This window comes from Orbicella franksi, chromosome 2 (genome assembly GCF_964199315.1).
Source record: "Orbicella franksi chromosome 2, jaOrbFran1.1, whole genome shotgun sequence".
Classification (NCBI taxonomy): Eukaryota; Metazoa; Cnidaria; class Anthozoa; order Scleractinia; family Merulinidae; genus Orbicella; species Orbicella franksi.
This window is the reverse complement of record NC_138146.1, coordinates 19,143,372-19,160,001: the sequence shown is the minus strand read 5'-3', so window position 1 is coordinate 19,160,001 and position 16,630 is coordinate 19,143,372. Positions and strand designations below refer to the sequence as shown.

Sequence of the window (16,630 nt, the reverse complement as noted above, 5' to 3'; positions counted from 1 at the left end):
TGTGTTTTTGTCAACAAAGACCGCCGTCCTAATTAGCATAATAACATGAAAATAACAATGCACAGAGAAAATAATGATATATTCCACTTACCTCGTGACATGTCGACAACTGGATGTTCCACGATGCCTCATATTATATTTCCAGTATGTTTCAGCCACATTTTCGGTGATTAATGTACAAAATCACTCTCAGACATCGCCACAGTTAAGCAGATTTCAACTCTCCAAAGCGCACTTCATAACATCTATCAATATTATTTGTCTTTCGCCTCATAAGCCGCTGTTTACAAGAAGTTTAACAATTTGCTGAGATCCTAACTGACCCAGAAGTCTGTTAGCAGCCTTTAAAATCCTCCTCTTAATCGAGGATTCTCATCAAGAACTCATTTAAGCTCAGTTCTGTTTTGATCTGTTATGCACCCGCCATCATTCCACAGATTGCGTTACATTTGACAAATGCGCATTCCAACGGGTAGGGGTAGGGTGGGTAGGGAGTGGAAATGTAACCGACATTAAAGCCATTTTACGTGTTTTTGTGGCTAAACTAGTAACTGGCTTTCCCAGAATTATTTGAACATGAGCTTCTACTTGCAGGTATTTTCTAGGTTATTTTTGCAGGGTAAAGGGGGGGGGGGGGGGGAGGTCTTGTATTAAAAAAAAAAGAAAAAAAGAAAACGATAGACAGTACCAAGTCAAAAGATTATGATCTGTGTATTTTGATCAGCTTTATCAGTTCATCAGTTAGGCTCTATTAGGGGTTTTCAGGATACTGGATATTTGGGTAAAAAATTAACAGGATGCAAGAAATTTAGGAGAAAAATTAATGCGGTAGAGCATGTTTAGATCAGATAAAGCGGGACAGTTGTGTCTTTCACTGCAGGAAGTGCCATCAAATTTTGCAAAAGACAACAGACTGACGAATAGTGTGCAGGAAGTAATGATAAGCGACGTTTTATTGAAACTTCTTACATTTTCTTAGCCGTGTCACTTTTCCATCAGAAAAGAAAATGCTCAGAAAATTACTGAAGGGCAGTTAAGGACGGTACCTTCTTTTTAGGCATGGTTTAAACGCCAGGCGTGCGCTTGGGTTGGAACTAGTGACGTAATTAACTACCCGACCAAGCGTGCGACTTGAAAAAAAATTATATTGTGGCCGAAACAAATTTCGCACTGAAATTATGAGCCTGTACTAACACCGGGATTACCAGAAAAGCAGCATATCGCTAAGCACTAACTGTGAACGGCTTCCAGCTGAAAAACTACCTTTTATCGTATCCGTAGAAAAAATCATACTGAAATTCGACTGTAGATGGCATAATGTGCACGCAAAACAACTGCGAGAGACGTCAATGTTTAACTTACTTGGAAAGTAACAGGAAAAAAAGTAACGGACACCGACAAAGTTTTCGAAAGGATGAAACAACTCCTTTAACCTTTAACAAAGGGGTGATTACAGCTACATTTTATGGTATGAATTGGAAGTGGCAAGCCTATTCGACAATGCATTAGTTTTTGGCTGTGAGGAAAAGTTATGTAGACTGTATTTTGGCTAAGCCAGAGGAGTGCTGTTGCGACAATTCTGTTATTAAATACATATCAAAAGTGGTTTTATGTTACCACTTACCACGTAGTTTAAAGATGTTTTTTAATATGTTTAGTTTTCTGCATGTAAAGGCGAACCTTAGGAGAATCTGTGAAGAAATATCTTTACCTTTTTTTTCAGAAAAATGCTACCGTCAGCAGTAGCTAATTATCTCGGAAAAATTGACGACTACCCCCAGTTTTCTTAGTGGATTCTAATAACCCTGGCTAAGATCTACTTTTTCCACGTTTTCTTAATCTGGCGGAAACATGTTGTATTTTGTAGGCACCATTCGCTATGAGCCTGAGGCACCCCACAGCCGCTAATGTCGTTCAGTTCTGTGATGGAGCAGAGCTGCATGTCTGCACAGGACTAGTTTTCAACCCTATGCAGGGCGCTTTAAAATACCCGCATCTATCAAGCAAAGCACTAATGTTGACGCTTAGCTTTTTAAAGACATTATAGATGCGTTTAAAGCACACAAGTTGAATGAGTCATAAGCAATTGCAACTTGATTCTCAGCGGTTGTTGTGTCTTCTTGGAGGACCTTCTCCTGTCTGTTTCTAAGCTTTGAAGCCATTCTCGAGAGGAAGGATTAAATGTGGCAAGGAGTCAGGAACTCATCACAGGTGAACCGCCTAATTCTGGCCTCACCTTTTGAGCGCCTCATCTTTTGTGCTACAGTAATTGCTTCGACTTTTATGGCCGTTTCCTGACCTGAGAAAAACTTTTCTTGCACACTGCTTGTCAGTCTGTTGCCTTTCGCAGCATTTGATGGCATTTCAGGCAGCGAAAGACACAAGTATAATGCTGAACAAAAAAAACACAAGGAAGAGGCTTTTTATTGGAGTTCTATCCATATTCTATTGGTAATAAATGAAAATTCTCGTCAAAAGCTAATGGCTGTCAGTGAGATTAGGATAGTTGTTTACAAATATAGTGTGGAATGTTGTGCCTCGATTGCTTTGTAGACACAAAGGTTGCCATGTAAGAAATTTGTGTTAAACGGTACAGAATTCGGGACACATTTCATTCTCTGTTTATTTCTCCAGCCTCGTCTTTATCTATCTATTCAGTGTAACAAGTGTGGGCTTTGAAATTACTAACAAGGTGCTGCGTTACCTAACCTTAAAACCCCTAAAATCAGATACAAAACTTTCATATTCCACCGTGATATAAGTACTAAGAGTCCAGAATAAATGCTTATAGCAGGTGACATGCATTTATTTCATCCTAAATAGCTGACCATTGTTGAGGCCCCATTGTGGGGGAGGTGGGTGTCGGTGTATCCCTTATCCTGTTAATTTTTGTCCTAAATTTCTTGTATCCTGTTAAATCCAGCTCAACGATTTCCTACTCAATTAATGTCCTGTTTTATGTGATCTAAACATGCTCTACCCCATTAATATTTCTCCTAAATTTCTTGCATCCTGTTAACTTTTTACCCAAATATCCAGTATCCTGAAAACCCCTAATAGGGCCTCACTGGCCTCAATGATGAACTGATAAAGCTGATCAAGATACACAGATCATAATCTTTTGACCTGATACTGTCTATCATTTTCTTTTTTCTTTTTTTTTTAATACATGACCCCCCCCCCCCCCCCCCTCACCTACTCTGCAAAAATAACCTAGAAAATACCTGCAAGCAGAAGCTCATGTTCAAATCATTCTGGGAAAGCCAGTTACTAGTTTAGCCACAGAAATGCGTAAAATGGCTTTAATGTCGGTTACATTTTCACTTCCTACCCACCCTACCCCTACCCGTTGGAATGCGCATTTGTCAAATGTAACGCAATCTGTGGAATAATGGCGAGTGCATAACAGATCAAAACAGAACTGAGCTTAAACAAGTTCTTGATGAAAATCCTCAATTAAAAGGAAGATTTTAAAGGCTGCTAACAAACTTCTGGGTCAGTTAGGATCTCAGCAAACTGTTAAACTTCTTGTAAACAGCAGCTTATGAGGCAAAAGACAAATAATATTGATAGATGTTATGAAGCGGGCTTCGGAGAGTTGAAATCTGCTTAACCGTGGCGATGTCTGAGAGTGATTTTGTACACTAATCACCGAAAATGTGGCTGAAACATACTGGAAAAATAACATGAGGCATTGTGGAACATCCAGTTGTCGACATGTCACGAGGTAAGTGGAATATATCATTATTTTCTCTGTGCATCGTTATTTTCATGTTATTATGCTAATTAGGATGGCGGTCTTTGTTGACAAAAACACAGCTTAAACTTCTTCTTCTAACATTTTACAGTTTTAACTGCCCCAAAATTTTATTGCATGTGTTTACAGGTGAGACACTGCTCTTTAAGTGGAGGGTAGTTTTGGGATCTCAAGTGATGTACTTTTGGCGATATTTTCCTTTAAACTTTGCCTTTTTTGTGGCGCTTCATGAGTAGTCCGAAAGGGAAGAAATTTAAAATTCTGTAGAAAAATCAGGTGATGATCAAATTGCCAAAACAGCCTCTCAATGTAACAAGAAACATTTGCTTGTCTCGAATAAAGGGTTTTTACCCTGATTTAGATCGTTTTCTTTGTATGGCAAATTGTTAAAAATGTGCCCTAAAATGGCCGCTGAAAGCCCTCTCAGAGGGGCAAAACCAAGATGGTTGCCCCAGCGCTAATATACAAATTGAATTGAACTGAAAGTTATATTTTTGTGAATCACGTATCTAGACCATTCATCTGAGAAAGTTTGAGGAATTTGATTTTTTCTGGTCCAAATGGCCATAGTTGAAAATTGCAGAGGGCACCTCTTAAGAATCTTGTAACATATATGTTGGATTTTCCCGAAGAAATGCACCCTTAGTTTGAAGTTTTGAAGACACACTGTAGTTATAATAACTATGCTATTCCAAAAATGTGTAATAACTGAGATTTCCAATAGTTTCCTTATTATCAAATCATAATGATCTTGTTCCCATCTACCAGGCACTGATAATGCAGAGGTTAAGGCCTAAGATAAGAAATGGGTTCACATACCATGACCACCTCTTTTAACATCTCAAACCAATTTCCATCTGTTAATATCAGGCCAGTAATCAGGATTTGTTATGAATATAGGGGTGGGTTTGCTGTAGAGCATAACAGGCACAATCGCAAAGTGCTCATTACATAGGTACATGTGGGTCCAGAAAAATAGGTTGTCTAAGACAGCATTTTATGTATTTATGAGGGCAATTTTTATGAAACTAGGCAGCTAAAAGTGCATAACTTATAAAAACCTGAATATTTCTGGAACTTTTAAAATTTAAAATGTAGAAGCACCCATCACCCCCACTCCCTTACAGACCTGAATATAGAAGGTACTAACATAGAAGTTAACAGCCATTATGAATTTGCTGGTAAAGTCAGATTACACTGTATTTTACCTTGGCATACATTCCCCCTAATTTCTCAAATGATTTGAACTAGAGATTAGCAAGGAGTGTTAAAAAATTGTTATTATTAATTTATGTTAGCATTATTTTAGGAAAATCACTACTAGTACTTGTTTGAAATAATAGACCAAAACCTCAGTGAACAAAGGATTCATTTATCTGTCATTGTTCTATAATCAAAATTAACTATTTGCTATTCTGTGAATTTGTCTTGTTCATCTTATTTTCTTCCAGGAAGAGATGGTGGGTCGGTATGAACGCATCAAAGTTATTGCCACAGATGAGATAAGGCAAAATTTTTCTTCACCCAAGCTTCTGCTCAAATTAATCCTGGAAATCCACCATGAAGTCAACTATTATAACACTTCTTACAAACAGGCCTTCTCCAGGTTAGCTCTTCACACATCTGTCATGTTCTCCAGTGTGGAGGCGTGGCAGCCTCATGGTTATTGCACTCAACTCCGGATTGAGTGGTCCGGATTTGAGTCCTAGCTGGGGACATTGTGCTGTGTTCTTGGGCTAGACACTTTACTCTCACAGTGCCTCTCTCCACCCAGGTGTATAAATGGGTACTGGCAAATTTAATGCTGGAGGCAACCCTGCTATGGACTAGCATCCCATCCAGGGGGTAGTAGAAATACACCCAGTCACTTCATCCAGGATAAGCTCCAGCCTGATGGGCCACTTGGCTCGTATGCAGACTTTAACTTTACCTACCATGTGCTCCAGTAACTTATAGAAATCTGGCAAAAATGATTATTGCTGTTGTTCGGGTGTTTTCCAAATGAATCTCATCCTTCTGTCAGCTGATTTCAAATGGATCACATTGCAGTGTAATTGGTACAATTAAAAAATGTCTGCTAGATGTTCATTGTATATGTCATCTATAAACTTGAAATACCCTTAAACACTGAATCCCAGAGAGATTCTTACTCTATAACAGATTCCAGGAGCAACTTATCATGTTTCAGAAGTTCAAGGGTAGTATACATGTAATACTATTGTGGTTAATTTTTACTGCTGATTTATATTTTAAGTAGTATTTTAAAATTAGTACAATCATGCAGACAGTATTCATGAGAAAAAGCTGAAAGACTGCCTGCAGTCCACTAGCTAACTGTTCCAAATGATTGTCTGAAAGCCAGTCTCTCTTATTAAGGGATAGACAGACACTGGCTGCTTGTCTGCGTGACTCGCAATTTCACCGCGTAAGGACGTGACTGACTGGGTAATTGGTTACATTTTGTTACAGGTATTTTGATATGATGGAGCTTGCGGCTGTTACGTTTTATTCCTTGCTGATGTCAGATGTGCAACAGCTGTGTGAAAACCCACCCCGAACCCAACGCCGTGATAATGTGGAGCCCTTGATGCTGTGCTTGGCATTTCGATTATCAAAATTAGACAAAGAATGGTCAAAGTACATTCCCTACAGGTAAGTATGTGCATGTGCATGTGCATCAGAAAACGGAATGAAAAAAATTGTTGCATAATTCCTTTAAAAATGGTGATTTAACATTGTTTGTCATTGTGTAGATCATTTCCACCCTTCCACCTGTATAGTAACTGATAACACGTCTTATTTGATGCCACATCTTTATGGTATAATGTGTACATCCTCCTTTATGTGTTCATCTACCCCTGTAGTGGCCAGTACTACAGGTGGGCTACATCTGGTTGCCAAATCACAGTGCTTCAGAGTGCACCTGGATGTATTTACGTGTTGCTGTTGTTAGCTACATGTGTATATGCTTAGTAAGGAAAAAGTTGTTAAGTAATGGCCTGCACAACCAAAAACACCAGGAAATGATGCAACTCCCCCCTAGGTGGATGCAAGTCAAACAACAGATCACCTCCTCTTCTCTGTAGCAGAGTTTAGTCCACTAGGGCAACACAAAGACCACAGTGAAGTACATGTACTTGTGCCCTGACTGTGTGATATAGAGTCACCAACCATTACGCTGCTGCAAAGTTCTCGCACTATGTTACTGAAGGTAATGACTGTAATAAATCGCCATAACCGTAAACACTGTAAATATTTCTGTGTTGTATTCCAGTCATCAAAGATGGCGGGAGCCCTTTCAGGAGTTTGCGCTGCAGTGGTTGGATGCTGTTGGCCGTTACTTTCAAACACTTGTTCCTCAGCTGATCAGCCATGATGTATGGAATGCCGTTGAGGTGAACATAAGTGGAGAACAAGAAAGACGCCGCCAGATGCAGCCAGGAAGGCTGACAGCACCAGGGCCACTTGGTCCCAAGTCTGCTTCCCTTCCGTCCTTGACACCATCACAGCATTCTGCTTTCAAAACTGTCAGCTCTTCTGTTGGGACGCCTTCCAAGGTATGGCATTGATATCTTATATGAGATTGCTGCTAGCCTGTCCACAGACCCTCTTCTTTGTCTCCAGTTGAGTTTGTCGAGATTGCAAGCTTAGCAAAATATTATTTTACCTGGCACGTGTTGAATGTGAAATTTTTGAGTCTGGAAATCAATTCTATTGAGATGAAAACCTATCAGAAATAAGCATTAAATTTACACTTATCTAATTTTTCTTTCTAGTTAGTAATCCTATTTCCCACCATTCTCATGCTGGAAACGCAACCTTGTTCCCAAGGACCCTTGGGGCGAGGTTGACGGAAAACCATTTCGATGTCAATCAAGTTCAAGTTTGAAATTCAACAACTGAAGCAATTTTGCATTGTTTTGCCATGTGATTGATAGTTAGGGGAGAAACTGATTTCTTAATTTATCACTGACTATCGTGTTTGTTTCATATTAGCCAGGAGTTTAATGATTGTTTTATTTTTGTTTTTAGTCTACTGCCTCTAAAGGAGTTAGAGGTAAAGAGCCACTTCATTCAAGGAAAATCCATCTAGGCTCCAGTCCCCCAACCAGAGTGAAAAGTCCAAAACGCCGGCAACCCAGTCTGTCTTTTGATAGTAGTTCAGATGAAGAGACTGCAAGAGGTGTTCGGAGAAATACACCCAAATCAGACAATACACAGCAGGTTGTTGCCCAAATCCATTTTCCTAGAGGGCAACCCAAGCCTGAAATTGTAGAGCACCATCCCAGCAGTCAAGGAGAATCCATTGAAGAAGAATCACCAAAAAGTGTTGCGGTTGACCCGCATAAACATCAGGAACAATGTTCTTCAAGTCTGGCGAAACCAAGGAGCACTGGGGAGTCAATGAGCTATTCTGCCACTGCGCAAGATGGTAATGGAATCATGAAAGAGGCGATACAAATTGTAAAAAACGACGAGGGCAATGCTCGGTGTGATGAGCTAAGTGAAAAGGAGAGCATCACATTAGACCAACAAGGAAATGAGGAGCTCACTACAGTGAAGATGTCAGATAACCTTGAAAATACCAAACCAAGTGCATCAGAACACGAGAATGACAAGCGACAAGATGATGACAAGTTTAGTACAGAAGAATGCGAAGAGCATGCAGACGATGTAGAGCAAATTCAGTGTGTTTCAGAGGTGGAGGATTCAGAAGGACAAAAGTCCAAGAAACCTTCTCTTTCTGGGCAGGCAGAGAATGATGGGGCAGAGTTGGCAGAAAACGGTGCAGTGAGGCCTCTTGAGAATGGTAAACACTCCGAAGATGCAGAGCCTAGTGGATCTTTAAACAACTTAGAGGAGGTTGAAAACAACATTGTATCCATGAAAGAGCAGTTGGACGGTAGCGCCGAGGATGAAGTCAAAGCCTCTGGGCCGAACACGAAGGAGGATAGAAGTGTGGTGAAGGGTCTTGAGAATGGTCATCATCCTGAAAGCTCACAGTCAAATAGTTCTTTGTGTCCCTCGGTGGAAGCTGAAAACAATACTAGACCCAAGCTAGATCAGTTAGGATGTAACACAGAGAAGACCGAAGTAGAACGTTCTGGGGCAAGTATGACTGTAGGAAACTGTGTGATGCAGCCCCACGAGAAAGGAGAAAGTTCGGTGCTAACCATTACTCGAGAACCTCTTGAAGAAACAGGTGGGCTACATCCTGGGTACGAAACAAACCCTGGGGTTGCACAACTGAGTGGATTGGATAAGACTGAAAACCACATAAAGCCTTTGGTGGACCAACCAATAGAAGACACAGAAAAGGTCGAAGGAGAGCAGTGTGCATCAATTTTGACAGATCCTGCACCGACTGTAAAACAAGATTTTATAGAAGATGATGGTGAGCTTTTGATCCTTGAAAGAGATTCCATTTCAAAATGCTCATCCTATTCCAAAGCTTCTGAGTCTAGGAACCAAAGCACCCCAATTGAGAATGATACCAGTGATGAATCATACAGTGATGAATCCATTCACACTTCTGATTCCTTTAACTTCATTGAAGATGAAGGTAAGACAAAGATGTCACAAAGTAAAGCCATTTCTAGTGACGGAGCTTTTGCTTTTTCAAAGTCTGTGCCCAATGGGGACAGCAGCAAACAGCAGCGAAAGGAGGGTTCTGGAAAAGGGGCATCAAAGATACGTTCTCCTCCAGAGTTAGGTTTCCGTACCATTGTTCCAGTGATTGAGCATGAAGAGGAAGGAATAAGTAGTTTGGGACGTGATGGAAGTGATCGGAGAACCTCTTGTCGAACTTGCCCAGCAAGACAAAGTTGTCTTGAAACAGGAGACAAGCGAAAACACGATGTACGCAGCCAGGGAGCAAATGACGACAAGAAAAGCACAGTGCTCCAACCAAGGCCTAGTGCTCCAGTGAAAATCCCGGCCCCTCAAAACAGACTCTTTGCTAAACTGCGTGACACCGCTTCTGGCTCAGCTGGCTCTAAATGGTCAGAATGTGGCAGTTTTGTCAGTGCTGTTGGGTCTATAGAGAGCTTTCACACTGCAAGATCTGGTGGTAGTGCCTTGAAGTCTGATGGAGTAAGCAGCAATGATGGGAGTGATCACGACTCAGAGAGCAATCATTCAAGCGATGATAAGCCACACGTTTTGCCAATTTCTAGTTCGTTCGTGGATGTGATTTGTGCTGTGAACCGTCTGACGGCATTTGCGTGTCATCTGTGCAAGATCCTTTGCCCAGATGAAACTTCCCAGAATGGTGGACATGCAGCTACTGCTTTCTCCACATCAGCAGATGAAGACCTGAAGAATGAGTCGTTGGAAATCAAAAGGAGACTTAACCACAGGCTTATTCAGGTACTGATCATTTCCTGATATCGACCGACAAATTCTCCGTACTGATCTCCACATTACAGAATACAGCTAATCAGGAGACTGCATTTATATTATATGCAAAATCCCTATTTTAAAAGTCACTTTTAGCTGTGGCAGTTAATTGAGGCCTGTGTCAAAGATACATTTTAATCTAACAGATTCTTTGAATATGTTTTTGTGCAGGTGATGTTTTCGTTTGTAAGGCTGTACTCGGACAATGTCCTTGGAATGGAGACTTGTGGGTTACCAGACGAACTTCTAACTCAAATTCTGGGTGATCGAGTCCAAAGGCATCTCAGAACTTTGCGGGATTCAGGACATTTACAGGGGTGCCGTTATAATCCTATCGCTAGACAGTGCTGTAACACAAGGGATAGTACTGGTAAGTTGAATTTTACATACTTTAACTTATCTCCTCTGATAAAAGGGAGTCACCAGTTACAGGCAAGCAAGGAATCGCAATTTTCTTGGTCAGAACATCTGATCGAAGAACCAAATCTCTGAGACTTTTAGAGATTACTGTCTTCTTAGTGTTTTTTGTTTCGTTTCCTCAGAAACGAAACAGTCTTGTTTTCAGTTCAGGGGTGAACTATGTATATAGTGATTTGTTATATCCAATCAGAGTAAAGTTTGTAATTTTTAATGTAAATTATACGGCGGCAAAATTTCAGCCCAAACTCGGTGCATCTTAACAAAATGTGTCATTTGCAACTTTTCAGTGAAACTCTCGTTTCTCGGTATTATCTTACACAAGAAAACTGCGAACTGGACTTGATAGTGATAGTGAAAAAGAAATATATTTTCGAAGTAGAGACACCGCCACACCACGCGATTTGACCACCAATGCGATATTTTAAGCCGATGGCAGCAGTTAGGACAGTTAGTTTTGTTTAGTTCAGCAAAGAAATGGTACTGTTTTCCGTTTCAGAGTGATTTATTGACATAGTGAGTATGAATGTTATCAGGGTAAACGCTTGTAATTCACAAGGTAAACATGTTCAGCAAAAATAACTTCTCGAAATTAAATTTTATTTCGTGACACGGAAAGAAAAGGAAATTAAAATGTCATGCAGGTAGAAATAATAGGCGACTTAAATGTTCGTAAGTCTTACTGAAACGATGTATTCTAGAGAAACGAAGATATCGGTTTCCGTGTTTGATTTAAATGTGATTAAGATCACAACTACGGCGACAAAATTTTGGTCAATCAGAACACTTGTCAGGAATAACAATCCCGCCCCTATTCTGTGGCTGTTTACGGGAAAAGAACACGCATTTGGTGCGTTTGGACGATACTACAGATACGATATATTGTGGAAGGTAACTGATTCATCATATTGTATTTTAATTAACGTTGGTATATTGCAAAATAGGCACAATATGGCTTTTTTATGAGGTTTTCTTCATATCGTTGCTGTCCACATTTTCCAGATTTAGTTGAATTTCTCGAATTTTCCGCCACAATTCCAGTAGCTTTACTTCTTAGAGCGCGCTTTTAAAAAAAAGAAAATTTGTATTTCGGCATACAGCGGCATTTCAAAAGCTGATTCCATGAAAACACCGATAGGATTTGTATTCTAGCTTCGTAAGATTCAAGCGAAAGTAAAGGAATAATTGCACAACTGTTGTCACACGTGAGGCGTCTTTTAAAAAGAAAAATATACTGCGTCACTGACAACGAAACGTAGAGTGCCGCATCCATCCTCGAATCAAGGACTGCCCGGCACAGAAATGGAAAAATTATGCGTCAAATGCTTTTGCCTCTTAGCTTTATTTAGCCTCACACACAATACTTTGAATTTCTGAAAAATTTGGCGGGGCTGTGCGGCCCGCTTCCCAAAGCACTTACCCTATTTAAGATCAAAGTCTGCGATTTATCTAACCTATTTATGGCCTGACCCTTAAATTAATACCCTGTTTCAGACCTGCCGTAGTTCTCTAGTTCAGAATGATGCTAAAGGTATTGTGAATGGTTTTAGTTGCTGGTCTTATCGATAATGATGAAAAAAGTAGCTTCTTCTAAAAAACATAACTAATTCAAGACTAGAGTGCAAAAATCATACCCAATTTGAGACCAATATGACCAAAATCGATACTGTACTTCTGACTTAAAATGTCTTAAAAAAACATGTCCCTCTGACGCTGAACATACCTATATAGCCCATGTAAGGGAGCACCCCCCCCCCTCCCGTACGGCAGGGTCAAAGTGAAGTATCACAAGTAAATACATTTCAAAGTGCGTTGACTATAATAACTGATTCATGTGTAGACAACTTAAATTAATTAGCCCTTTCTCTTTTACAATAGGCTCAGTACTAAACCTCACCTTGACGAAAAACCCCAGGCTCTGGCAACTGAGCAGATCAGTGCGGTGCAAAGCGGCGCATTAGCACATATCCCCCTCACCCCAGGACTTCTCATCCACAAGATATCAAAACCCCAGCCTTTCTCAGACTTTGGATATCTTTCCGGAAACGAAGCAATATTTCTTTCTGAGAAATAGCTTGTTGTTGTTGTTGTTGTTGTTGTTGTTGTTGCTGCTGTTGCTGCTTTTGGGCATTCCTTATCATTTGCAATGAACATACATGTAGGGCCTTTTACTGATCACATGAAGGGTCACCTTTTTACCAAGGCTCGTGGAAACAAAATAAACTAACAGGCATTTTGTTTACATTTTTTGACATCAATCTTGCTGTAATTTTCTTTGTGGTTTAGGGGCATTTATACCGCCATGTGATGGAATCTCCAGGACAACCATGAACCCCGGTGAATTTGAACCACTTACTCAACAGGTTTGTTTCACATTGTACGGTTACACAAAAAGATAACATGAAAAAGCATTTGAATTGATGATTGTCATTTGTATTCCTTCACTGGCAAACCACCCAGCTCTTGTCCATCTGGTCCAGGGTGTTGAAAGGTATATAATGCTATCCACTGGTTAAATAGTTTTTTGTTGTTGTTGTTAACACTTATCTACTGGCAAACAATGACTTGGCACATATGAACTCATAAGTGCATCATGCACTCACGTTAAGGCATATCAAAGATGCAACCATCTTATCCACTGGATAGCAATTTATTGGTGGATAGCGTTATCCAGCCTTCGAACAACTGGGGCCTGAACTGACACTTTCTACCCCAATAGTAGTTTAAAAAAAACTCAACATTAATCTTCTCACTATTTCTGCAAAGTTAAGCACATCAGAAGAAAGGAAATGACATTGGGGAATGCTGTTAATCGGCAATCAAAGTTGCCCAGCTAGCGCTGTGTATAAAATATTTTGTAAAGACAAACTCGAGAATTCTGTAATGTTGATACCAAAAGGTATAAATTTCATCTGTTTGCAAAATACAATGAATTGTTTCCAATTTGAGAAGAAAGCAAACACCTAACCAATCAGCACACTTGTACTTTGATGTGTCCTTTTTTTTTTTCAAGAACTTGGACTTTTTACCCCAAATGCTAAATTTAGCATTAGTAAAAATAATACCAATATTGAAGACATGTATGAAGTGGGTAAGTGTCTGTAGTATTGATCGATGGATCAGGATTCGGGCCTGGCTGGGGTTTTAAAGTGTTCACTCAGGGGTGTGTTATGAACACCCTTACATTATGCGCGAATGGGGGGGGGGGGGGGGAGGGTGAGTATAATGATAGACTAAGATCCCATCAGGGGAGTAGCATTTCCCTTAGTTCCTTTATATGTAGGAAACCGGAGTTATCTTGGGCACCAGAGAGCTATCTGGCTTCTCCCGGCCCGTAAAACTGGAACGATATTAGTCAGTGACCGCCATTTTCTATGTGTTGTTCTCTCTCCTCAGATGGCAGTGAGAATGAGTAATGTCGTCGTCTTGAGGAGCATTCTCTCGTGGCTTTTAGACCATGTGACATCGGCTATTAGCAGTCCTAATTCCATGCTATCTGATCATCATCGGCGTCTTGTAAGCAGTTCTGAATATGAACTTTCACTGTCGTACTGCGAGCATGGACCGAGCCTGGATGGCATTCCCAGTAGTTGTACAGGTAGCCTATTTTTTTATTTATTTGATGCTATGGACCTTTTTAGCTTGGGTGGGTTGTGTTCCCATTACAGGCCACATGATATTCTCTGGAGGGGTGTTCTTTTACCATCTAAAAATATTCATTCATATTCACACGACTATTTGACAATTAGAAAGCAAGAGTTGCAAAGAGTCTTGAAATGGGGCAACAAACCGCCCAAGCTAAAACGGTCTACGTATTGGGAAAAGAACTTGACAAAATAATATGACTTTAGATTAGGAAAGTTTGGAGATACTTCTGCAGAATAAACTGTACTATTATAGTAGTTCTTACGTGATATATGAGGGAGTTTGGGCTTGAATACTTCACTAGGGTAGTCTGTGTAAGGAATGTAGAAGTCCCAGTGGGGAACCCTTAATTTCATGTGAGTTCGTACATTGTCTCTACAATAGGCTTTGCTAGATTTACAAAAAAAGGAAAAAACAGCATAAAACAATTAACTTAATTAGGCAAAAAAATCTACTCAGAATAGTAAGAAAACTAAACAAGCTGGGTAGATAGAAAAAAATAATATGCTTTACCGTGGTTATAACATGCATAATCAAAAAGAAAACAAAAGAAAAAACACACAAAAAAGATGCAAACAAATAGTTAAGTAAATGATAAAACAAAAAGAAAATGAAAGAAAATGAAAAGTAACCAAATTTGTATGTAGGTTTGTTTGGAACTAAAACAAAATATTTTCTCCTGTGCACGCAGCAATCTTTGAATGCTTTTCCTAACTATCCTAGCTCAGTTGCAAAGGAAACTGAATTCAGCAATAACAACCTCGACCGTTACTACGGATTTGATCCCTTGTGTCTACTGGCTTTTGTTTTGTCACTTTGATGTCGGCATTATTTAACGTTGCGTGATCGCTTTTTGTTTGACAGCCGAAGGTAGAAGTGATGTTCCCCAACCAGCAACAGAAGCACTTCGCGAGCCAGGGACGCTGAATGATTACACTGAGCACATTTGCAGACTGGAGATTTCGCAAGTTAAATTAGTTATTTACAGAGTGAGTTTAAGTGCGCTATCGATTTAGTAGCCAGGAAAGCAAAGAGCAGCAGAAATAATGGACGAAAATAAGGAGTATTGTCAATAAAACATTTTAGGATTTACTGAAGATTAACTCGCACAGTTCCCCTGGAGTGGCCTTCGTTATCGATTTTGTCCATTAACATGTCGAATAAAGAACTACACCTTGCTACACTAACTAAGGAAATTTGTTTTAACTGTAATATTTTTTTTATAAAAGCTTATCGTGTTAACAAGTAAAGTTGTCTCTGAACAGTTTCAGTGAAGGTTGAAGTTAAAGTACTCAGAGGTGTGGATTGTCTTCAATGCTTTATTTGTTTCAGATAAACAAGCTTTTCAAACAGGTTTTTCGGTCTTTACTTGACCTCGATCTCTGCCGATTCAGCATCGGAAGACGCCTGACGCCGGCCATGGAACTCCTCTCACGTGAATTACAGAGATTTCACGGTGTCTTGTACCCAGAAAGCTTCAATAGATTTCTCACAGACCTCTGGACTGCAGTGGCACAGGTCGGTATTAGACAGCTATTGTCTGAGTAACCTGTGCACAGGCTTCCCAGTAGGGTATAGAGCGTAAAGAAATCGTTGAGTCGAGAGTGACGAGCGCGGTCTGAAAAGGAAAGCTAAGGAAGATCTTACGCGCGCTCTCTCTCTCTCTCTCTCTCTCTCTCTCTCTCTCTCTCTCTCTCTCTCTCTCTCTCTCTCTCTCTCTCTCTCTCTCTCTCTCTCTCTCTCTCTCTCTCTCTCTCTCTCTCTCTCTCTCTCTCTCTCTCTCTCTCTTTTCTTTTTTTTTTTTGATGGGGAAGATGAGAACATTATTTCTAATGATGTTTCGAGTGGCAACTCCAACGAAGAAACTCTTTTTTGGCTCGTCACGCGATTGTGTGACGCCCATAAAGAGCTCTTGGGAAGGAAGCCACATTGCACCGCTCCGTGCGACTATAAAGATAGCCTTTTGAATCAGTGATCTGTCAGCCTGGCATATGGTCTGAATGCTTACACTCTCATTTGGTTGCAAATCTCAAGTCCTTACGATCTACAGCTACAGGTTTAAGCCTCTTGGCTATCTGAAAAACATAGTGATGTTAGCCACAAGACTGGGTTAGTCGTTTAGCCGGAACGTGGTACATTTTTGTAGGTCACTCCATCCAAGTCCAACAATAAGTGTTAAAAATACTTCCATTTGCTCAGTAACGCAGTGATAAACAGTCGAAGTAGTTTATAAAAACAACAAAAACACAAATTTTGAGAGTTGCATTTTTGATTTTATTCTTACTTTTTAACCTTACTGGTTTTTCCTCTGTACTTTTTCTAGAATTTCGAGGAGGAATCGCATCGTTTGGTGAGAAGAAAGTCTTCAGCTTCACAGCAAAGCCAGCTTCTCCTACAGGCTGTAGCGGTAAG

The 16,630-nt window shown here is 40.1% G+C and overlaps 1 protein-coding gene across 1 annotated transcript in view; it reads left to right on the top strand.

Annotated features, from left to right (window-relative positions):
- The window catches only part of LOC145478451 (uncharacterized), a 38,064-nt gene that overhangs the window by 13,691 nt on the left and 7,743 nt on the right, over window positions 1–16,630 (top strand). Inside the window, exons 12-21 of the mRNA XM_081456480.1 lie at window positions 5,209–5,363; window positions 6,227–6,409; window positions 7,032–7,314; window positions 7,790–10,126; window positions 10,328–10,526; window positions 12,860–12,936; window positions 13,970–14,171; window positions 15,083–15,207; window positions 15,551–15,736; window positions 16,542–16,625. Coding sequence (XP_081312606.1) covers window positions 5,209–5,363; window positions 6,227–6,409; window positions 7,032–7,314; window positions 7,790–10,126; window positions 10,328–10,526; window positions 12,860–12,936; window positions 13,970–14,171; window positions 15,083–15,207; window positions 15,551–15,736; window positions 16,542–16,625 — 3,831 coding nt within the window. The remainder of the gene's footprint in view (window positions 1–5,208; window positions 5,364–6,226; window positions 6,410–7,031; window positions 7,315–7,789; window positions 10,127–10,327; window positions 10,527–12,859; window positions 12,937–13,969; window positions 14,172–15,082; window positions 15,208–15,550; window positions 15,737–16,541; window positions 16,626–16,630) is intronic.